The following is a 24,416-nucleotide window of genomic DNA, read 5'->3' as shown; positions in this document are numbered from 1 at the left end:
AGCATAGCCCAGAGTGCTGGCCAAATTCCAATATGAGTAATTTAATTCTGCCCCATAAATTCCTCTGTAGTTTCAAAGTTCTGTACTGTTGTGTAGTGTTGCTGTGCACAGCTAGGCAGCTGTTACATTCCACCATGGAGATGGTAGCATCTCAGTATTAGATAAAGTGATTCCAAGCAGATATATTGTTTGTAAAATATTTTAAGCTTCTTCTGGATGGATGAAATGTGTAGAATAAACATAATATTCTCATAATACAGTACAGCTGAGCACAATGAATAATTTATCTGACAAATTTAGCCTTTTTATCCCACTTGCAGCACATCTGTGAACAGATTATAATTCCTGTAAATGTATTTGTTATTTGAATTTATTCAGTGAACTGGATTATTTGTGTGAATACTAGATTTTCAATATTTCTGGGGTCATTTAGGGCTGGTCAGCATTTGAAAATTTTACTGATATAACTTTTTAGGTTGGGGTGTGATATTTTTATTAAAATTGTTATACTTGTATAACTCCCTGTGGACACAGAATTATGTATAAAAGTGACTTATACTGGAGGAGTAGTTATTGCCCTGCCTGTACAGGAATAGCAAAATAGCTCTCAATTTGGCAACTCCTCGGAAAGATGACATCTTTAACAGTTCAACACAACAGTGTCACATTTTGTCTGATATCATGTTTTAATGTGGGATCATTTTGCCCAGAGGCAAGAACGCAACCCACTGACCCATACTCATTAGCTACATCTCTGTTATTGTGGGGAAGGTAGCTATTCCAAAAAGTCCTCATAGCTAGGAAATTAATTATAAAAATGCCACATCCTAGTCTCACTGAAGTCAACAGGAGTTTTGCCATTGATTTTATTAGGACCAAGATTGGGAAATCAAAGTAGAAATTGATGCTGTGTTGGTTTGTGGGTTCTAGTGGTACAATAGAAAGGAATGATCAGTATTCACAACAGAACTATGATTCCAGTCCAGCAAGCTGCTCTGTATAGGCAGACTGTTTCACCCATGCAGAATCCCATTGCTATTGGTGATACTCTGTGCTGGGTTAAGGATTGTCCCTGTGGAAAAGCTTCTAAGATTTAGGCTATCAGACTTTGATTAATTTTATAAATGCTAAACAAATTAACACACTTGCTTATCACCAAAATTTTTATTGAAACACCTATTACACATAACTGCATGAAAGACCAGCAAAATATAACATATGTAGACCAGGCCACTATAGAACATTCTGTTTAGTGCACAATGCGTCTCTTGAATTATATAAATCAAGTATAACAAAACACACCAGCATCATGATTTACAAAGTAAATCTCAGACTTAAAGTGCAATTTTACTCTGAAAAGTAACTATATAAACAGCACTCTCTCACAGAAAAGATCTGTTCTGCTTGTGTATTTAGGGTCACATCAGATGACTTTAATGACTAAAATAAATCTTTATTGCTTTTTATTCCTGTCAGCCCTGCAGAACCAACATAGCTAAAGGAGAGAGAGGTGAATTCTGTTCTTTCCTGGGCATTATCAGTAGAATTGTTTACTAAAGTTCCAATCTGTTAGCCCAGTTAAGGCAGTGGGACTGCCCAGATGTCACTGATTTGGCCTACAGTATCTTTATTACCTATGATGATGCGTGAGCTAGAAAGAACCTAGCTTGACTGTCAAAGTCCAAGGTGAGTTTGCATAGCTGCCAGTGAGAAAAAACATTTTTAATTATAAACAGATCACATTTGATCTGGAAATCACTGAGAAGAAATAAACATGGAACCTCTTAGTGCCAATTTCAGTCACTTTTCAAAGTTAGAAGTGCACTTTAAGGTAATGTGCTCACCTTATCACAAAGATTTTTTATAAATACAGTATAGATGCTCTGAAGAAACCAATGGTTGCAAACTGGAACTAGCAGCAGCACACAGAGGCTCTAATCTAAAGCATAAATTAATTCCAGCATTTTTGTGTACATGTGGAGATGCCATGCATTGCTCACCTTGTCCAGAGCACTGAGAATCTCATGTTCTGATAGCATATCTGATCTGGTCAGTATGACAGACCTCTGTTGTGGAGGATGCAGTTCAACAGTTTTCTCATACTATCTGAATAATAGCTCCTCAAGCCCTGGAACTTTTGATAAGGCACTTAATTCACACACACAATGGAGAGAGAGGAGTGTAGAATTCACCAGCATGACATTTATAGTGTTGTTCTAACTTACACACCCAATTTGCTATGCTCACTTCAGAACCAGACTTCTAGGAAAGAAAAATGACATGTGTAGATTACATTGGAGCCCTAGTCTCTCCTTATTCTTCCACCCTTCCAGTTACAAAAATTCTGGCTCAGAAATCAAATGTCCTCCTCTTTCCAAAGAAAGGGCCCAAATTAGTAAGAATCACAATGACACTCTTCTTAACGTTTAGCCATTAAACCATTCATTTAAAATGAATCAGACTATTATATACTCCAGATTTTGGAGTATGCTAGTTACTATGCATCAGTGATAGGAGAAGAACTGTAACAATTTTTTTTTTTCCTTTTTCATGAGCAGACATTCCCAGGCTTTCAGTTAAAACACGACAGTGGAAGAAAGTGTAACTTTGCCTTGAAATGACCTTGTCTTTTGTTATAACACAATGAAGTGTTCAAAACATTTGTGTTGTTTATCAGTTTACAGTTTGAACAGGGAAACTAAACAGGTCAATTTTGCTTTCTGTTTCTAGTCAATTTCACTTTCTGGTTCTAATGCACTAGTGCCTGGCCTATAGGTACACTACAGCTTAAGCTGACATAAATTATGTCACTCGGGGGTCTGAATTAGCTACCCCTTGAGTGACATAACTTACGCCGACTTAAGCACCGGTGTGGATAATGCTATGTCAATGGGAAAGCTATGGCTGCTCGTGGGGGCTAGAGTAATTAAGCCCGATGGAAGAACTCTCTCCCATCAGCTTAGAGCAGCTACACTAGAGAACTTACAGCAGCACACCCCTGAACGACTAAAGTTTTAGTCAAGGATATCTGTAACATCAGAGTTTATAAAACCCATTTTGTTTCATTTTTATTATGCTAAGTTTTAGGTATCAAACTGTAGCACTTGATGCATAATTGTAGGGCCTGCTCCTCCACTGTCTAGCATCTTTTGTTGCTGTTCATGTGCAAAGAGAGTGTAAAACAGCAGCACAGCTGAGTGGCAGCATTTTGCACCCACTTTACTCTCAATTTGCACAGCTGTAAATGACAAGGTAAAGGACAGTGGAGGAATCCAGTTCCTAAGGCCTTGTCTTCACTGCTAAAAAATGTCTATTCTTAGATTTCAGGATAATGAATGAGTGTCAGCTATCCTTGAGGTAAAAACACTGTGAAGACAAGTTACTTTAGGCCTTGTCTACACTGCCACTTACAGCGCTGAAACTTTCTTTGCTCGGGGTTGTGAAAAAACACACCCCTGAGCAATGCAAGTTTCAGCATTGTAAAGTGGCAGTGTAGACAGTGCTACAGTGCTGGGAGCTATTCCCATTGCGGAGGTGGTTTTATTATAGCGCTGGGAAAGCTCTCTCCCAACGCTGCAGCCACGACTACACAACCACATTAAAGCGCTGCCGCAGCAGCACTTTAATGTCAGCTGTGTAGACATATTAGCTGTACTGTGAGGTAGACTTGGGCTGTGTCTACACTGCCACTTTCAGTGCTAAAACTTTAGTTGTTCAGGGGTGTGAAAAAACACCCTCCTGAGCAACAAAAGTTTTAGCGCTGAAAAGCGCCAGTATAGACAGCACTTTATCGCTGGGAGATGCGCTTTGGGTGATAAAACTACCACCGCTCATTCAGGGTGGGTTTTTTTTTCTTTTTTTAATATCGCCAGGAGAGCTCTCCCCCAGTGATAAAGTGTGACTACACTGGCCACGTCACAGCGCTGCCATGGCTGCGCTGTAATGTGGGCAGTGTAGACATACCCTTGGTGAGGTCAACAGAGCTGACCTTTCCTAGTTTATCTTATGGTAAAACTAAATGCCGTGTCCTCACTGTGTCTTTACCTCAGGATAGCTCATGCGTGTTAGTTAACCTGAGGTAAAACATACTTTTGTTTTGTTTTTTTTAAAGACAAGGCCTGTGCTGTAAAAGCTCAATCCCCATACGCACAAAACTCCCATTGAATTCAATGGTACTTACGTACATACAAGGGCTACAGAATCAGACCTGATTTACTGGAACAGATTAAACATCTTCCCACGTTAAAGCATAAGGTTTTCACAGCATAACAGGCTAGATTACAGTGTCTGTTCCTGCTTACACCCCCTAGCATATTTCTGTAAAGGGGCCAGAATAACCTCAGCATTCCTGTCTTCACTTTCTGGACTATACAGGTTGTGTTTTTCAATGTAAGCCCGGACTGCATCAGGGACCAGGTAACGGACGCTCTGTCCTCTCCTCAGTGCTCTCCGGATCTTGGTGGAAGAGATGTCATTGGTGATCCACTCTTCAACCAGGTGAATGTTATTCTTGTGTTGCCAAAGCGTGTCAGATTCATAGATAAATTTCTGTGCATTGTTTCCAGCTCTGGTTATGCAGACAAGGCCATGGTTTGCCACAATTTCAGTGATGTCTTCCAGCTTCCACAGGTTGGGGATTCCAAAGGACTCCAGCATGTCAGCTCCGCAGAGCAGCTTCAGCTGTGGGACACCTAAAAAAAGGGAATGGAAGAAGATTCAGTTTTAGCCACTGCTATTTGCTGACTCAGCAAGGATGTTACACTACCTCTCCATATCCTGGGTATACTGAGGTAATGGGATGAAATTAAGAAAAGGAACGTTCTGACAGTGTATTAGAAAAAACATCCTGATAATAAGTTTTATAGACTCATAGACTCTAAGGTCAGAAGGGACCATTATGATCATCTAGTCTGACCTCCCGCATGATGCAGGCAACAAAAGATGTCCCACCTACTCCTGGAATAATTCTCTCCCTTGACTCAGCTGTTGAAGTCCCCAAATCATGATTTAAAGACTTCAAATCACTGAGAATCCTCCAGCAAGCGACCCCTGCCCCATGCTACGGAGGAAGGCGAAAAACCTCTAGGGCCTCTGCCAATCTACCCTGGAGGAAAATTCCTTCCCGACCCCAAATATGGTGATCAGCTGAACCCCGAGCATGCGGGCAAGATTCTCTAGCCAGACCCTCTGGAAAAAGTTCTCTGTAGTAACATTCGGACAGTGTATTAGAAAAAACATCCTGATAATAAGTTTTATTAGGCTATCCATAGAATAGTCTCCAAAGGGAGCAAAAAGCACTAGAAAATTTATTCTAAGGAATGATCCTAACACTGGCCTTGTGATGAAGCAATCCACCATTGAAGATGAGAGAGCTCAAGGGGGGGAGCTACAAAAGGGTTAAATACAGAAGGATATCCTAATTTTATTAAAACCTTAGATGACATTCCAAAGGGATTCCCCTTAGAGAAAGAGAAACCAAATACAGAGCTGAAGAGGTCTGTGGACCTCAAAAGCTTGTCTCTTTCACCAACAGAAGTTTGTTTGGCATGATAGTTATCTGCCCTTCATGGGTGGCTGGTGTTAGTAGGCTCTGGCCAGGGAAGACTAAGATGACAAATTATTTTTAAGGGATTAAAAAACCACATCGGGGAAAAAAAATCCATTGTGGAAAGTTGGAAGGGGCTTATTGGCTGAAACCAAAAGGGATGGGTGGGCCCAACATACTAAGAAACTGGCAAACTTGTTAGATCTTAGTTCATGCAGGTGCTCAGATTAAATAGAGATGAATAATAAAATTACATCTTTGTAAGAAGTAATAATCAATCTGGATGTTAGCTGGAATTTGTAAATCATGCTACTCCACTTTCATGGGGTTTTAAATTACACCCCTACTCCCATTTCTGGATATACAAGGGACTTCTGACTTATTGTCCTTCCTTTCCCTCATTGAATAAAAAGAGCCTATGACTCACAATTCCTTAACTTCAGCTGTAGTATGATAAATCTCAGTAAACTAAATGTTTTTTTCCAGTTCAGATTTCTGTTATCCTAAGGATTATTGTAAAACCCGATTACTTCACCCTGATAGTTTACTGTTATGAAGGAGACTACTGATTCACGCCATAAAAATCTAGATGTTTTATTTTCTTTACATTGTTCAATAGGGAGGTCAGAACCGAGATCTAACACCAGAAAAATGCTTCCCAATGGCAGATCACCATGGCCTGGAAATAAGCGTGTGTTGCTATGAGGATTTCTTTCGCAAACATACTAAACCTTTTGTTTCTGGACTCAGTTGATTCTTTTTAACAGGAATGTATCTATTTGCTTCCTGTTTTCTCTTTCGGCCTGGCTTTATTAGAGGTACAGCATTCTGCAGACTGTTAGCAGGATTAGAAGATGCAAGTTTCTGATGATGGTATCTACAAAATAAATAATTTTTAAAAGAGTATTAAAGTTGTGCGATAACATAGGGAAGAGAACCACCTACTGAATCATATTTCATCACTTCCTCCTGCAGTAGCACCCTGAGTTTTTCATAGAGGTCTCTTGAGAACTTCCTCAACCATGGGCTGTGAGATCTGAGTCCTGTGACTACCAACGTGCTGGAGCTAGACGCATCAGCAATTAAGTAAGTTTATTTTTTCAAAGGAAGAAATTGGATGGAGTTAGAGTGACACAAACCATATGGAGAGGAAAGGCAGACACAGGAGCATCATGGGTGTGAAGGAAGATTGAAAAATAGGCATTCCTTTAAGGTTCTCACACTGCTTTTAAACGTACAGAAAAGCAGCATGGTGCATTAGCAGAGCTTAGTGAGGGAAGCTTGGGCAGCATGGTCCCACTCTACTCTCGGCTCTAGTCACCATTATGAATCCCTCACTTTCTTCAATGCTAAAAAGTCATCAAAAATAAGTATGTAAATGATATGCCCTTGGAAATGTTAAAGTGTTCATAGTCTCAGCATATATGCCTTGGGGCCTAATCCCGCAACCCTTATTTATGTGAAAAACTCTTGCTCATATGAATAGTCCCTTTGACTTCCATGGGACTGTTCATGTGATTAAGAGTTGCAGAACTGACCCGTAGCCATTTAAACCATTCCTGTCCTGATCCTACTAAAGGAATAGGTGTCTTTTCAGTGTATGGCTATGCAATACCTTAGAACTTTGAGTGTCTCCAGCCATTCATTCTGGCTGCTTTCCCAGTCATCAACTTGCACCCAGTCTGAGCTTTCTGTAGCAAGCTTTGCCATGGTTACTCGGTGATTGGCGCTGATCAAACTTTTCTTCTTATATGCATCACCCACTGGGGAAATGATTCCTTTGATTACATTGTATTTTCCTGCGTGACAAACACACCCACACAAAAACATAAAGAATGACTGAGCAGATGTCAACTTCACTGTATTGTACATAAAGTACTTCATATGCATGGTCATTATGGTCTTTAAAAGAAGATGAATGCCATTTTCCCCACAAAGCCCCGTTAGCCAATCCACTGGAACTGGAAAAGTGCTGTGCACTCTGGCCGATGTATGGAGCACAACTATGAAAGAGAATTTGAATCATGCTGCCAAGTGTGGGTGACATAGACTATAAAATGCTGGTGTGATAGTCTCAGGGTTTGGGAAGAAGAGGCTGTGACAGATTGACAATATATCTGTGTCAAACTGTGAACTCCTTTTTGTTTTGTGGACCCCATTTTGTTTCTGGGTCTCTCTTTTGTATTATAACCTTTGTTTTGAAGTGTGACCTTCATGTTGTATTGCAGCCTTCTTTGTGGATTGGAGCATCCATTTTGTAGCAGGGGCTTGACATCTAGTGGAATAATTATGTCTGAGAAGCAATGACAGAGCAATCAAGGGCTATCAACATTAAATGACTCTTCCCTAGTAGAATAATGGTTTTTCTGTCATTCAGAGTCAAAGACCCTAATGATAAGGGAGAAGCTGTAGTCCCAAAACTTACCCAGCTGAAGCACATAGACAACAGGGAGACAGAGATTGTTTTAAAAGAGGGTTGCTTTTCTCCGCAATGGGCCAGGCCATTGGCACATGCAAAATGACCAGTCAAAAGAAGGCAGCAAAAGATGCATAGTTTAAGGATGCTGATCAAACCCAGGACTCACAGGGATGAGAGATGAGATGAGGGATGAGATTTGACTTTGGGTTGGGGGGTGCAGTCAGGATGTTGTTGTTTCTCAAAGATCTGTTACTTTTGAAAAGGCTAGAGAGTTAAGTGTCTGTGATTAAGAAATTGCTTTGCTAAGTCTGTGTTCCTTGACTATCTCCTGATTGACCCTGAAGGTTTTAATTAGAAACCAGGGCTACAACAGCCAGATGGACTTGGGGGGGAATATATCTAAGCAAATGAGGGCTCAGGAAGGCTGAGGCATTGGTTCCAGAATGTGGGATCCTACTGACCAAGAAGGGTGTCAGACCCAGAGTCTACCTCTGGGAGCTTGTATGAAATATCCAGGGGTAGGAACAGTGACCAGTCACTACCCAGACCCAGGGAGGCTTAGAAACACATGGACCTAGGAGTTGGGGTTGCTTACATCAAACTGGTGCTGGTCCACAAGAGGGGACAAGAATACACTCTGACAGAGGCCACTGCCACAGATATGATCTATTACTATGCTATATTCCCTGCAACTCTAGAAATTCTTCTTTGTCTTACTGGTAATTATTATCATGCATACACTCATACCCATCTCTACATCTTGTTAATTGGAATCCGAATATAGACACTGTCATAGCAAAGCAATCACAGATACCCACACATATGTACTCACCTAAACACACAACCACACACATCTCAGAGCTATACATTTTGAGTTAGCTAAGCTATTACTCCTACCTGTTTCATGCAAGTAGTCTTTAGCCAGTTCAAACAGCCTCAGATGCATGTTGGTGATTGGATTGAAAGAACCACAGGCCAGCAGAACGACCTGCGTCTTGTTATCTGGATTCTCCATAGGAGTTCCCTGAAGCCACAGGTCCAAATGAAGAACTTCAGAGTCACAGCCACAAACTACAGTAAGGGGAGAGGACAAAAAAGTTTCAGAGTAGCAGCCGTGTTAGTCTATATCCGCAAAAAGAAGAACAGGAGTACTTGTGGCACCTTAGAGACTAACAAATTTATTAGAGCATAAGCTTTCGTGGACTACAGCCCATTTCTTCGGATGCATATAGAATGGAACATATATTGAGGAGATATATATACACACATACAGAGAGCATAAACAGGTGGGAGTTGTCTTCCCAACTCTGAGAGGCCAATTAATTAAGAGAAAAAAAACTTTTGAAGTGATAATCAAGATAGCCCAGTACAGACAGTTTGATAAGAAGTGTGAGCATACTTACAAGGGGAGATAGATTCAATGTTTGTAATGGCTCAGCCATTCCCAGTCCTTATTCAAACCGGAGTTGATTGTGTCTAGTTTGCATATCAATTCCAGCTCAGCAGTCTCTCGTTGGAGTCTGTTTTTGAAGTTTTTCTGTTGTAATATAGCCACCCGCAGGTCTGTCACTGAATGACCAGACAGGTTAAAGTGTTCTCCCACTGGTTTTTGAGTATTTTGATTCCTGATGTCAGATTTGTGTCCATTAATTCTTTTGCGTGGAGACTGTCCGGTTTGGCCAATGTACATGGCAAAGGGGCATTGCTGGCACATGATGGCATATATCACATTGGTAGATGTGCAGGTGAACGAGCCCCTGATGGTATGAGACTGCTTTGAAATTAGGAGGTTAACACCAAATGTAATTCTGCTACCTCCAGAAGGTGTAACAGAGAAAGTGCGACCAGAGAGACGATGCGGCAAAGGTGGCTATCTGCCACAAGAAGAATGAGGACTCTTGTGTGGGCCTTAAGTATGGGAAACATACAGTTGGGGCTACTCAGGGCTTCAAAGGATGTAGAAGGAAGAGAGCAGGGGGAGACAACATGAGATTTGTGTGTAATAGATAGCAATGTGACTGTACTATGGGACAGCTCAGAGCTTTAGTAAAAAGTGTGAAGTGTATATGGTGAATAATAGCAGCACTGCCATCCCAGCATTCAAAAAACATGAATCAGGCCCCTCAAAAATGATAAGATTTATCCTTTTGGAATGTTGGTCCTTTTAATTTGCATTTGCAGTCAGTTAATGTTTTCAATACACTTTTCTCCACAACCCCGAGGGCTAGAAAACATACTTTAAAAAAAAACCCAAAAAGCTAAGATTTTCATGCAAGCTCTTGATTCTAGTAGCTGGGGCTTTAATTAAAATAAACAAATAAATAAAAATCACAACACTTACAACAGAATTGTGAAAGTTGGCAACACTGAAAGTTATCCCAAACCTGTAAACTCCTATGTTCCTGTCTAAAGACATCAGCAAGTCTAAATTATTGTACCACCACTCTACCAGCTAACAGTTAATGACAGAGGGAGACCCACTAACTTCCTCATTTCCCTCCCAGCATTAGCTTGCATCATAATCACTGTGAAGATAATACATTCTGTGGGTGGTTAAGGTTAAAAAAAAACCAGTGATGTATGGTATAATTAAGGTTTAAAGGTCCCAGTGCTTATTTTTTGGCAGACTTGCTAGTAAATATTAGTTTAATCAAGAAAAAAACAGAAGCATTGGGTGTTTTAAACACATTCATTAAATACTGGCTTCAGTCCACAATTACCAATGTATAGTATTTTAAGCTGTAATTCTTTTCTATCAAAACTACTACTCTAATTTAGTACTCTCAAGAAACATAGGGACAGATGCTTCACTCCATTATGCTGGTTTTACACCTAGCGAACATAGTTCTGTCCAGGGTGATCCATTCATTAGTGATCTATGAACTAGATTATTGCAACTCATAGTTAGGAGTGGAACCACACATCCTGAAAAAAGCTCCTATTGGTATAAAATGCCAGTCTGCTTAGCTGCGCAAGCTGCCATAAATGCATCACTCCAGTGTTCACTTTCCAACTGTCTTCCCAATTAATACAGAAACTGCTTCAGATTGTGTCCTGATTTTCAAAATCCTCCATAGGACTGATCTAAGTACTGAGAAATCATCTCTCCCTCTGTGACTGTGACTTCCTACGACAGCTATATTCAGGTGAAACAATTAAACTATAGATCAAAAGGAAGAGGTTCATGAGTCTCGGAAACAGAACTTTTGTAGGAATTGGACCTTGACTATGAATCCTTCTGCAAGAGATTAGAACAAACACATCCAGAACTAAATGCAAAATTCATTTCTTTAGGTTAGCTTTCCCCAAAAAAGTTATTCACACAGAAAGATACACAACACAGCACACATACAGACAGACAAACTATAAGCTATTATTCTCTTACACACTGTGAAGGAAGATAGAGAGAGAGATTGTTATTTTAAAATATTTGGGAGGCATTCAGATACATGGGCCTCCGTTACTGTAGCAAGTATGAAAATACCAAATCACCGCGTTTAATACAGAAAGCAGCTCAAACATTACTACATTTGGACACAAAAATATAGCATCTAATGAACGATCCAGTTTACCTGAACGTAGTGACAATGATGTCTATTAGTTGTATCATGAGGAACAAAATCTTTTCTAGTCACCTTTATCAGCTCTTCCTACCGAGACTGAGAGCACACAAAATTCCTTTGCTGGCAGCTTTGCGATTTGACCACAGGAAACAGAAGAGCTCCTCTTAGCTCTGAAGGTGAAGTTATCACCAGTTTACTTGTTCTCTTTGCTACTGTTCCATTCAGACTGATCTATCAAAATTCTTTATATTACCATTCAGCTCCCTGCCTCTCATCTTCTATAATGTAAGCAATTTCCCTTTTTAAATTAAAAGAAAACAGAGAGAAAAAAAATCACTGTTTCTGGAGCCTCATGAATAGTTCAAAGTATCTAGACTTACTATTTAACAGCAATATCAGAAAGTAAAACAGGACAAACAAATTGAGTAAATATCCTTTCAAAATGAGGAAAAGAAGCTATAACATTAAGCCTAGTTTGCCACTAAAACTTAAATACATAATTCAAGATTCTTCAGTTTTTTTCCTGCAACACTGCTAGTGGTTCCAAATTAAAGGATACATCTTGAAGTTCTTATTCAGCTTTTACTCTACCCTTACTTGTGCAATACTTCCAATGATTTTGTTAATGTTTTTTCTGAATAAAGATTTCAGGATTTTGCCCAACTGAAGAGCCTGTTTTCCCTCAAAATTTTAATGGAAATCCCATGCACACAACAAATGAATATAAAAACTAAATATGAAAGACAAAGGATCTGCTCTTAGCCACAGTGGTGTAAATCTAGAGTAACTCCATTGGTTTAAAAGGAACTGTTCCCTATTTACAAGTTTATAACCATGAGCAGAATCTGACCCACATAGACTGAATCTGTTACAGGAACTTCTTGTACTGGAGCTGCTCGATCTTTGAATGTGGTGTAGTGGTTTGGGTACAGCATGAAGAAGCTAGGGTTCCTGAGTGTGCCTCCAACTTGCTAGGTGGCCCTGGGCAAGTCTCTTGGCCAACTTTTTCAAAAGTGGGCTCTGATAGTGAGAGTCTGAGTTCTTGGTTGTCCCCGTGTATTTCCCAGGGGTAGTGTACAGCAGGGCAATCACTTGACCATGCTAGTGTCAGTGCCATCCCTGTAAAAGTGCAAGTCTCTTCCTTGCAGTGGTTTGCATCTCCTGTCCGGGAGCGTGTGAGCCGCTTGCACACACTAGCGTGACCAGGGACAGCTGCTGGTGAGCCTGCCCCAGTGGTTTCTCTGCTGTGCTTCCTGGCCCAGTCGCTGGCCATGGCCTGCTGGTCTCGCTTGTTGTGGCCAACTAGATGGTGGTGAAGGGCTCCCAGTGGTGCATGGTGCGCTTTGCAAGCTATGCAGATAACTCTCTATGCCTGGGGGCAGACACTGCCTGGCTGGGGTGAGCGGCGGCTGCAGGAGCAGCAGCGTTGGACTCTCAGGGAGATCAAAGGGGATGGGGGGCATCATAGCCATGCAATTTGGGAGCTTAGGGGGCAGAGCACAGTGGAGGAAGGGGGGAGCCAGATTTAGGAGTGGCACCCTTTTGCCTCCCCCTCCCAGCTGGAGCAACACACATGAAGCTCTAACTATGACTCACCCCACTAGCCCTGGGGAGGTAAATAAGGCGCTAAGAGCATGGGGGAGGTATAAGGTGCCCACCCATTGCAAAACTGCTACTGCTGATTGTGGTCGCCTGTATTTTTCCCAATAACTCCCTCAGAGCTGGAATCCTTATAGGGGCCACCTGGCGACAAGCTCCTGTTGCAGGCATGGGCACATGCCGAGCTAAATTCATCTCCACTGTAACTTACTTTACAGGATCATATTAGGAATGAATTCGGTCCAAGGCATCCATAGTATGTAAGTGACAGCCACAGCCAGACAAGTGTCATGAGGTGAAGTAAGGCAGGATCCAGGAGCTAGGCTTTTTTTAATCTGAGCCTAGCAAATCACTGAGAAGCCACATCAGATGTGCTGAACACCTAAAGCTCCCCAAGACTCCCATTGTAGTTGTGGGTGCTCAGCACATTTGAAAAATCAGACATCAAGTGGGTATGTAAGAGATGGTGAACTGGTTGAGAAATGGAGTCCATTGCAAGAGAGTGAGGAAGACACTGTATGGAAGGCCAACTTGGGGAGCAAAATATTGGCCCATCTGGGCTTTATTTAGGTTTAATCCATCCTTGCTTCCATAGATACCACTGTAGTTAAACAGCTGGAGGAAAGCTCTAGTTTCTGTATTGAAATAACTCCTTTCTATCCCATAAACTTTTTTATCTAAGCTGTGTCTCCTCTCTTTGCCCCCCCCACCCCCATCCCCATCCCCCAAGAGTAGTGGTGCAACCACAGATATGGTTAGGATGTCAGTACAAGTTAAGATTTTTATTTTGTTCTTTTAAGGTGGGTTTTTAATTTTTTTTTAACCTTTACTAAAATATTAAGGGGGGGGGAGAGACTGGGGGATTATATTACCCCCAATTAAAAATTAGCTATTCTGCACTAATCCTGACAATTCTCATTACAATAAAGGGACTCTGTGCTTATGCTGACCTAAGGGAAGTAAGCTCCATTCAGGTGAATGCTGGGCTTTTGAAATCCAAGAGCAATTGATAGCAGAAATGAACTACAGGGCATAGAATTCTGTCACTCTTACCAGCCATGTATTGCTGGAATTAAAACCTCTCTTAAATGGCACTTCTCCCAGCTTCTTGAACATCTGATCAGCCCAGCTATGATTCATTACTGCCTGACTCACATGGCCTACCACCTGAGCTAATGAGTGTCCAAACACCATCACAGTTTAGATTGTAAGCACAGTTTTGTTTTAGGGCTATTTAATAGGGGTGTATGTATCCACGGCAGAAAACAGAGCAATAGTTTAGAATCTCTTAAGTCCAGTAAAGGAGCAAAAATAATTAAAGCCTGAATTCTTTATCAAAAGGGTGAAGGGTTGTGTAGAGGGTAAATTGAGATATTGTTTATTAGCTTTTAATTATTATTATTTCTGAAAGGTGAAGTTAGTGCTTCTGAACTAATACAACTAATGGCACTGACTATAGCCACACAATGCTCCTCAATCCCGACTCACAACATCCTTGTCTTCTGAGCAGAGACCTATAGCAATGTGGTACTTTTGTTAATGTGTTCAGATCCAGGTAGATTTCTAAAGACTAGGATGAGACCATTAAACTACTTTTACTTGTGAACCAAATTAAGATTCTAATCCAGTTCTCCAGAGGTGAAACTTCAATGTTTAACTCACTGAAACACTTAGCCTCCATTGCCACTTAAAAGAGCTACTAATATTTAAAGGCAAATGTTGATTTTTACAAGATATACAGTAGTGCATACCTGTATCACAGGGTAGAATGGTGCTCTCAACAGATATAATATAAAATACCTGTTTCCAGATACAGTAGCAAATTTGGCATAAACATCAATAGATATTGACTCTCTAGTGGGAAAGGAATAGAAGCTTGTGAAGAGAGGCCTACAAAATATAAAAATGGTCCAAATCAGGTTGGGACTAAAATACTGAAAAGCTCTGAAGGGAAAATGCTCATAGGAGAGTACCTGGTAGGGTTAGACCATGCTTAGACAAACAGATGATGGAATCAAATTTTCTATTATAACATCACATTGTCAGGAGACAAAGGCCTTGTCTACATTGAGAGGATCTGGATGATACAGTGGTAAAACTTCATGCAGCAATATGCCCTTCTGCTTGCACCATTGCTTGCAAAAGTGGAGCTGTGTTGGTGCTACCTGGCAATGGGAGAACTCCTTAAAATTCTCAGTGCAGTTAAGGCCTTTGTCTCCAGATTAAGGTTTGCTGCTGCAACATCATGTAAAATACAAATTCAGTTCATCTAGAGGCATCATCTAATAGTACCATGTCCCTTCCTATGAAAAGGTCCCCTCAGATCTTTTAATTTTGGACTTTCTAAGTTATTCCCAAACTGCTTGGGAATTGGTGGGTGCTCAGTACCTTTGAAATGTGGCTACAAGTCCTTTGCCAGCTTTAAATATGGGACCAAGAGTTGAATGCCTCAGGTAACCACGTAACAGAGTTGTGTATTGGTGGAATATTTTACTGTGTAGTAAGTAATGAATAATAATGTGACTCATGTCATTTTCTTCTCAGTCAGGTTATAGTGTTTGTTTTTGGAATCACTATTCTGCTCCTTCAGCTCTACATCCTACAGAGGTACAAAGAGGCTTAATTAGTAAAACTTGTAGAGGTTAATTTAATGCATGCATGATGAATTTTGAGAGGGAGAAATGAAGCAGGTTTCTTACCTAAAGAGCTGATTTGAGTATTCTGAGATGTTCTTGAGAAGAGCGAAATCATAGCCTGTCCCATAGTTTCTGTTCCCTTTTGACAAGGAGACTGGCAGCTGTTTTCACTCCCCTGAAGATCTGACAGCACAAACCTGAAGGACTGAAAACTCCAATAAAGGACGTGGCAGGAAAGGCCTGTTGAAGTTTTAACTAGGTGGTACCATTTTCAACTCCTGTTTCTATATCAGCAGCCTGCTCATTTAAAGTAAAGTAGTGATGGCAGGGTGGTCCTGCAGCCTGTATTTTGGAAATCAGCAGCAGTCCAGTGTCACCAAAAGTGCCTGATAAGCATCTCTATGATGGGAGGGTGACAACTGAGATAAGTCAGGTATAAATGGTACATGTAACAGGAGGAAGAAACATCCTGCTATTTCTTTCAAGCACATCTTCTGTTAGGAAACCTCTACTGAAGTTTCTCTGTGTTGGTGAGACAGAGATCTTTCTACTGAATAAATATAGAAGGATGAGACGATGGATATAATTTGGTACAGTGAAATTTTTACTAAGGTCCTCCTGTCTGATAGATAACTCCTTGTATGAAGCCATTCAATTATCCCCAAGGTTTTCAATATGGTTTTGTTGAACTTGCAGTTAAAATAACCTCTACTGACAATTGATTTTACTGGTCCATTGGGTGGCTACCTGAAGCAGCTCTCATTGTATATTTAAAAGTTGCTGGGAATAATACCATTCCAGGTTGAGCCTGGAGTTGCTACTCTAATGCTTTGCAGGCTTAAATCTAACATTCCTGCCATTCTTTGGTTTGTATCAAAACCTTAATGCTATTTTAGAATAATGTTCTCTAACAAGAGACTAATGTATACATCTGAAATTTGCAAATACAGACATTTGGAAACGCAATATTAGCTTTGTCTAGTAAAATCAAAATTAAAAAAGGTTATTCATTCAGTGAATGTTTAACTGATTTCTTGGGGTTGCTTTTCAGACCGAGCTTGTCCCAGTACTGCAGCCAGCCACTTTTTAACAACTTGGTGGTAGTATGTTTACTTTCTTCACCATTGATGAGTTCTGCAGGTGTCCGGGTTTTTACAGTGAGATACGTGGGACAGCAAAGAAACAGGGCTTGATTCTCCTGTCACACTGGTGTAAATCAAGAGTGACTCCACTGAAGCAGGAGCGTGCGAAGGAATTTAAATTTGACCCTTTTTTGGGGGGGGTGGCACAGAAGCTCGCTCTCCCCTCTCCTGGCCCCAGGAGGAGCTCACTGCCCCCCCCCCAGCACTGGAAGAAGCTTACTGCCCCCTCTCCCCACCCAGACCCTGGGGAGAGAGGACTCCCCCAGCTCCAGGGCTGGAGCTCTTTCCCTGCCATAGCCCTGGGGTAGGGGGAATCCTCTCTCCCCGCTTCAGTCCCAGGGCAGGGGAGTACTGTGTCCCTCGCTGATTATTGGGGGTGCCCCTGCTTGCTGCCCCCTGTGCAAGCCCCTGCACTGAAGTCAGTGGAGATATCAGTGTAAAGAAAATTGAGAGATCAATCAGGCCTGTGATACTCCCCTGATTCTCTTACAGGCAGTATACTCAATTATGTAATTCAGGGGTCATGAAACAGCACTGAGATGCCAGGACTGAGAAGCAGGCTGAGAAAATCTACACCCATTGTCAAAAAGAGTTAATGTATCTGATTTATCTGTGATACAACAGCTATGTTTATTACCACTTCTGTCCTTCGACCCTTCACACATACTTGGATTACATCAGATATCTGGCTGTTTTGGATCCAGCAGGAACACACCAATTGTCTGAGAGAGATGCAATGGTGTTATGAAGATAGCTTAGGAAGAGAAAATGAGGGTGAACAATATGTGGCTGATTAACTTAGTGGCTTTTTAACTTTTCAACATATTTTAGGTAGTTAGTTCTGTGTGTCAAGCGTAGTGACAAAATAATTTGCCTCTCTCTAGCTATGCTTTTTAGAAGGCAAAGATTGTATAGACTGGTTCTGCAACACAGTGGACAAGATAACGATTTCTCAAAAGAGGGAAGCTTATCTTCTTGAAGTTTCTCATTGGGAAGGAGTTTAAAGAAGTGTTATCTTGATCACTCTCCTATCTCTCCAGGGCTGGCTTTGGTGCATACTCTTGTGGAGCCAATTCCGTAGGAGCTCTAAGTGGTCTGTGTATTCAGGAGTATAGGATCCTTTATTGAAGGAGTCTGTACTGTTGTATTAATTGCCTTGACTACACAGTATGTATGTATTCAAGCCTTCATTCTACTTCTGATTTTAAGTTTTCTAAAGCAAAACTAATTTCTACTTAATTTTAATAGGACCCTTTGGTTTCTAATAGCTCTTAAATGAATCATAGAATCATAGAATATCAGGATTGGAAGGAACCTCAGGAGGTCATCTAGTCCAACCCCCTGCTCAAAGCAGGACCTAAGTATTTTAACAAACTCCTAGTCTCAGCAGTGCCATAATAAAAATGTTGTTATAGTTACAACTGGTATACTTAGTTGAATAATTTTGTTTCACTATTATCTTTTATAATTAATTGCAGGCTCTCTGCATTTTTCAGTTAGAGGATGGATTGCTAGGCATATAAAATGGAACAGAATAATCAAAAACTAGGAAAATATTAGCCTAATTTTGAAATTAGTGAATTAGATTAAAAATGGTGGAAGCATGTTTTCTGCACCTTCAGACTTCTTCTAGTCATAATGTCAGAAATAAGTATTGCTACTCCTTTCATTTATCAATTTAAAACACGGACAAACATTGCTACAATGATAACAAGAAGTCTCTCTCACAGTTGCTTTCTTACACAGGCCAAAACTAGCCCAAACTTTAGGATCTGTCTCTGATGCTGTCAGTGAGCACTGTGACTTCAGCAGGTACTTTTAAAGTTTCTTTAAATGAGAAATTAAACCTTTTCTCCTTCATAGAATCAGGGCTGGCTCTAGGTTTTTTGCCGTCCCAAGCAAAAAAACAAAACAAAACAAAAAACCTCCAAAAGCACAACTGCCAAAGCAAAACAAAACAAACAAAAAAAAGGTGGCCGGAATGCTGACCCTGAAATTGTGCCGCCCCAAGCATGTGCTTGGTTTGCTGGTGCTTAGAGCCGGCCCTGCATAGAATTAGCTTTACACATTTCCCTGAAATACTGATCTACCTGACAGTTTAAAGATATGAGTATCTAAATTAATTAAAGGGCACTGTCAAGCAGTTAGGCCAACATTTAGATTTTGTTTAAGTGAAACCTAAAAAGAATATGTTCTATTACATTCCTTTAAAATTTAAATAAAATGTTTATTTAAGTGTTCTGCTGAAGTCCTGGAAACCTAAACAGGACAGCATGGTGTTAGCATGTAAGAGGAAAAGCTGATTATAATTATAAGTAAAAATGACCAATCTATTTTTGTTGTGGAAGCTTAATTAAGTGAAAATAATAAATCAATAGCACTGATGAAGCGTGATTCAGATTTCTTAAATGTTCAGTTTTAATCCAAGGTGTGGTGGGTAAAATAAGTATGAATGACCATACATGCAGAGTAAATCCTTTTCTACTAATTCAATTTCTTTTCACTTGTCTTCCCACCCTTTCCTCACCCTAAATATGTCTTAGTGTTCTTTGTGGCAATCTGACTTGCCAGTATGGCTTCTCCTGGACTGATTCTGAACAGACTAAAACTGGAATATGTTATAAGCTAGTCTCCTGTTGTAGTTGTCTGTGTCCTCTATGCAAAGTACTGAATATTCCGTCATTGTTCCCACAGCAACATCCCTGCCTGGAAAATTCTCACGAGGCCACTCTTCAGTAGGAAGGGGGTGAAGAAATTAGAAATGTATTGATCCTTGTAACAGTCACAGTGAAGAGAATTTCAAAATGAGAGAGATTCATAGCAAAGTCTTTAACTATCAATATATACAAACATCAGGGGGCTCTTGAATGGAAACTGCAGGGCTTTGGTGTCCTTATGAGGTTCACTCTGTGTCAGTACTTTTCAGTGCTTTCAAGAGTTTTTACACAGAATTTTTCAAATCCTCTTCCTTATTAGCACAAAACAGTTAGCAGGCAAGGACATGAAGGGTTTGGTGCCACTTTGAGTGCAGTGCTTGCACTGGCATCAGCTGGAAGAGTTACTATGGAAACACTATGGAACAGGAGAAGGAAGGAGCTGGACTTGCCTTTGTAATGCATAAAGCTCCGATTTCAAAGAAGAAAGTGACTCAGACTGCAGACGTGAATAGGGTAGATTTCCTGCTCCTAAAAAAAGGGGGAAAATAATCAGAAACTTAAGGATGAAAATATAGGGTGTCTTTTTCGGCAATGGGATCAAATGACCTTTTGCATCATGGCAGCTAATTTTACAGTCTAGAAAATCAGGCAGCTATTAAACTGCATCATAAACTTGCCTTCTAACTCGTGTCTCTTTACTAATTGAGGTATTTATAGGCAAGATCTGATTATTCACAAATACTCTCAATTTCTTAATTCCTGCTGACATCTGCAGTTTAGCAACATTTCCTCAGGAAACCTGCGTGTGCTGGCATAGAGAGCAGAAGGGCTGAAATCTAATACCATTGTGTAATACGCATTTTCTGATCCTGTAATTTTTAAAACTAGTGGCACTTTCAGAACTGGGGTCCACTTAGTATGAAGTGACCTTCACCTTTATATTCCAGCAACATTCTGATCTACATTGTTGAAAAGTGGTGCCTTGTACAAAGGGAAATGAATTAGCTTTTCCTAGCAGAGAACAGTAATGTGGGACTCCAGTAATTCTTACAGCCCATCTACTGTCACATTCAACTGTTCACTCTAAGTTGAAACTATTTAAGAAATTAATGTGTTGTTGAATTATGGACTTCTTATTCCTTAAGCTTTTTAGAGAAATCAATAAAAAGGATACAAGTTATTCACTGGTGTAACTCCATTGGTCTCAGGGTTGAATTTGGCCCAAAGGCTTTTTAAAAAGTCATTCTTATAAAGAGAAATTAAAAAATTTCAGAAATTCTTGTGCTAACTAATGTAAATTATTTCATTTCAGACAACTTTTAGAATACCTCACAGTTACTCTCATTCATCACAATTGTACATGTCTTTCCTCTATGAAGAACTGCTCACTGCCCTGGAATAATCAGGAACAACTCAATTAATTTCAGTGTTCTTTTACAAAAAGGACTTATTTGAAGCCTTTACTGTTGCAGATTTCAAAGCCCCTTACTTCTACTACAAATCTGTGGAAATGATATTGCCTAATTTAGATCGGGTAGGCATTCAGGGTGACACTTAAAATGTAACTTGAGATCAATATGTCTTATGTCTTGGAAAAAAATGTTCCTAAAAACTTGTTAAAGGAAGCTAGCTAATACCTACACCTATCTTGTTTACATAAGTACATCTCAAATGTGTACTGTTTTGTAACTCTCTAGAAAACTTGTGCTGGTTGAGGAGATAACTTTTATAGAATATTGGTTTATGTATTGTAGGAATAATCTTTTGAATCTGTTGCACAAAAACATTAATCCATTTCTCCTGATGTTTACTTTAACTGTTTTCATACTAGTGTTGCCTTAAGAAAATTTGGATAAAACTCTATATTGTGTTTTTAGGGACAGTTGATAATTAAAGAAATAAATTGTATGATTCTGTCCCAGAACATGCTAAACAACGTCTTCAGTATTTCTCTAGCTGTGATTTAATCTTTTTGACTCCAACATTACGTGGGCCAGTCCTGTTCAGTAACTTAACAGCTCACGCGTAAAGGAAGACACTGAGATTTTAAAAACTTATTCTATACTATTTCTAAATAGTAAAGAAGCAGTGCCTGGCACTTAGATCAGGCAACTGGATATGAATACTCCTTGATGCTATTGCCAGTTCTTACTTGCTTTATGACCTTGGACAACTCACTCACTTAAACTTCTTTACCTCAAGTTTAGTCATCTGTCAAATGGAGATAGCTACACTTACTGAACTCAGAGGGGTTGTGAGGCTTTATTAGTGCATGAGCACCATGTGAGGGACACCTGGAAGATGCTATAGCAGTGCAAAGTCTCATCAAGAGACTAACGCAGGCCTGTACTTATTCACTGATTTATTGTGCCCCTCTTGTAAATCCTTATAACACTCAAGAAACTTGCCTCTCAAGGAAGAAGTTGTTACAATGATTAAAGATAACTAATGAAATTTAGTATCATGTAGAGCCAGCTTACAATACATTCTCCAGGTTTGTTTGTTTGTTTTGTCTATGTGAAAGAGTGAAATCATCACTAAAAAGTGTGTGAATCTTCCCCAAAATGACAAATACTCCTCCACTCCACCAAGATGGCCCACTGCTTGGATTAAATCAGCTCAGGGTTGAAGAACAGCTGTTTAAAGCTGGAGCTGAGCAAGATGGAGCAGAGGAAAGCACTATGGGAGTCTGCAGTCTCCTTTAGTTGGAGGAACGTACCCACAATTGGTCAGTTTGATCTGTAGTTTAGGATTCCTCCCTGACTCGTAAACTCTCACAGTGCTATGATAAACAATGTTGTCTACCATCTCTGGTTGCCGATAAGACTCCATTTCATCCAGACCAGATGATATAACCTGCATGCCTTTATCACCTATTGGCTGGATTGCAGCAATACAATATATCTGGGCATAAAACTCTTGGACTACAGGAAACTTCATATGGGTACACATACATGCACTAGCTTTGCTTGAACTAGTGTTCTAAAAATAGCACTGTGGTCATGGCGGCACAGACAGCAGGTCAGGCTAGCTGCCCCAATACAATCTTGCTTGACCCCCAACTCAGTAGGTACATGGACTGCTAGCCCAAGCTGCTACCCTTGCCACACTGCTATTTTTAGGTGCCAGCTTGAGCATAACTAACGTATACATCTACCCAAGTTGGGAATCGCACCACCCAACTGCTGAGTAAATGTGCCTGCAATTTCGTCCATGGGAAGAAGATGAGAGAGAAAATAAATGACACGTGACAAATGTTAATCAGATAATCTAATGCAGTACTGGAAGGCACTCAGATGCTACTGTGATGAGGGTGCTACAAGAACCTCTATAGAACAAGAGAGCCTCCTGCTCTGAATGTCCTTAGAAAGGTTAATCATTGTACCAACTCAAGTAATCTTTTTCCTCATAATAAAGTTAAATTATGTATTATCATTTAAGACTGTAAGGTACTGAATTAACACTATCAAAATTATTCCAATGTGACCACAAACAATATTTAAACACTCATACCAGTAAACAATAGTTCTTTGTTTTTTATCCACTTTCTCTCATTCACGTTCACAAAAGCCAAATCCTTGGCATGTACTGATGAAAAAGGTTCTTATGCATTTGTATGTACTTAGTTTAACAAAGTTGAGGTGAGTTACACAACATCCAACTATTTTCATGCCCACTACTAAATAAGACATTGAAAATCTCTAAGGATATCTGAGAAGGATAAACAAAATGACTTAAATAATATTAGTTCCCATGGGGATTCTTTGTAAATTGACATTGTTAAGGTAGATGTTCAAAAATTCATTGGGGCAAGCAATAAAAACATCTATAGAATACAGAATAGCAGCCGTGTTAGTCTGTATCCGCAAAAAGAACAAGAGTACTTGTGGCACCTTAGAGACTAACAAATTTATTAGAGCATAAGGTTTCGTGGACTGCATCCGAAGAAGTGGGCTGCAGTCCACGAAAGCTTATGCTCTAATAAATTTGTTAAGTCTCTAAGGTGCCACAAGTACTCTTGTTCTTTTATCTATAGAATACACTCTGCTTTTACTAAAAACCTTGTTTTGTTAATACCAAAAAAAACTTGTTTTTGTTGCCACTTTCTTTTACCAAGGATTTTGTATTTGGTTTCAGTAGGAGAAATTGACAAAAAATATACTGTACACATGCATGCTCTATAGGTGACATTTTCAGTAAGTGCAACCCATACTGGTAAAAGTCCAGGACTGTTGTATAGTGTTGCTATGCGTTGTTAAACAACTACCACCTTCCATCCCAGAGGTGGAGTATTTCAGCGTGGGACGAAGTGATACTGAGAACAGCCAGGCTGATTTGGGGCCCAGTCCCACAAACCTTATTCCTGCATGTAGTCTTTGCTCATGCAAGCAGCTCCACTGATGGGATTTACTTGTGTGAGTAAGAATTGCAGGAGTAACCTACCATCATTTGTAAATGCCTTTGGCAAAACAGGCTGTGTTTCACTATCCCGTGGCAGCGCTTGTTTTCGTTTTAGTCATACAGCGGTAAGGGGAACGGACTGAAACATTGGCAGCGCGCTGAGAGGGAAGTCCCTTGCCAGCTACAAGGCCACCGGAGGGGGTTGAGGCCCCTTCTGTAGCCAGAGTTCCCCAGATGGCGCCCTGCTCCCTTCCCCACACAGGGTAACCCAGGCGCGGCCCCTAGGCTCCTCGCCCCACCGAGGCACCCCTCAAGCTGCTTACCCGGCTGACAGGCGCCGCCCCAGCTCCGCAGGGAACGGCCGAAGGGCCGGATCCACTGTGACCCGGGATGCCAGGCGCAGACGGGACCGCCCGGCACAGCGCACAAGGAGTGCTTCGATTGGCTACTCGGC

The 24,416-nt window shown here is 40.5% G+C and overlaps 1 protein-coding gene across 3 annotated transcripts; it reads right to left on the bottom strand.

Annotated features, from left to right (window-relative positions):
* Window positions 1–1,149: 1,149 nt before the first annotated feature.
* Window positions 1,150–24,408, bottom strand: NMNAT1 (nicotinamide nucleotide adenylyltransferase 1). 3 transcript variants are annotated; one of them, XM_034753147.1, is made up of 6 exons: window positions 24,286–24,372; window positions 20,011–20,089; window positions 8,862–9,035; window positions 7,161–7,344; window positions 6,277–6,422; window positions 1,150–4,691 (listed from the first exon to the last, which is right to left on the bottom strand). In XM_034753147.1, exons 2-6 carry the CDS (start codon window positions 20,021–20,023, stop codon window positions 4,279–4,281), a joined length of 930 nt encoding a protein of 309 aa, XP_034609038.1. In that variant the 5' UTR covers window positions 20,024–20,089; window positions 24,286–24,372; the 3' UTR covers window positions 1,150–4,278. The 3 variants fall into 3 exon arrangements, with proteins under 3 accessions (XP_034609038.1, XP_034609039.1, XP_034609037.1); XM_034753148.1 differs by lacking the exon at window positions 20,011–20,089 and having other exon boundaries at window positions 24,286–24,408; XM_034753146.1 differs by lacking the exons at window positions 20,011–20,089; window positions 24,286–24,372 and adding an exon at window positions 15,826–16,704.
* Between the last annotated feature and the right edge of the window lie 8 nt (window positions 24,409–24,416).

Source organism: Trachemys scripta, chromosome 19 (assembly GCF_013100865.1).
Source record: "Trachemys scripta elegans isolate TJP31775 chromosome 19, CAS_Tse_1.0, whole genome shotgun sequence".
NCBI lineage: Eukaryota > Metazoa > Chordata > Testudines > Emydidae > Trachemys > Trachemys scripta.
Note: the sequence above shows the minus strand (reverse complement) of the source record. Positions and strands in the feature narration are given on the sequence as shown.

What these genes read in the sequence shown, in the direction of transcription:
- NMNAT1 (XM_034753146.1), bottom strand. Translation starts at nt 15,889, where the DNA reads ATGGGACAGGCTATGATTTCGCTCTTCTCAAGAACATCTCAGAATACT. An exon ending in TACTCAAATCAGCTCTTTAG is followed by an intron (nt 9,036 to 15,825) that starts GTAAGAAACCTG and finishes CCCTTACTGTAG; the next exon opens with TTTGTGGCTGTGACTCTGAA. An exon ending in ACTGAGTCCAGAAACAAAAG is followed by an intron (nt 4,692 to 6,276) that starts GTTTAGTATGTT and finishes CCCTTTTTTTAG; the next exon opens with GTGTCCCACAGCTGAAGCTG.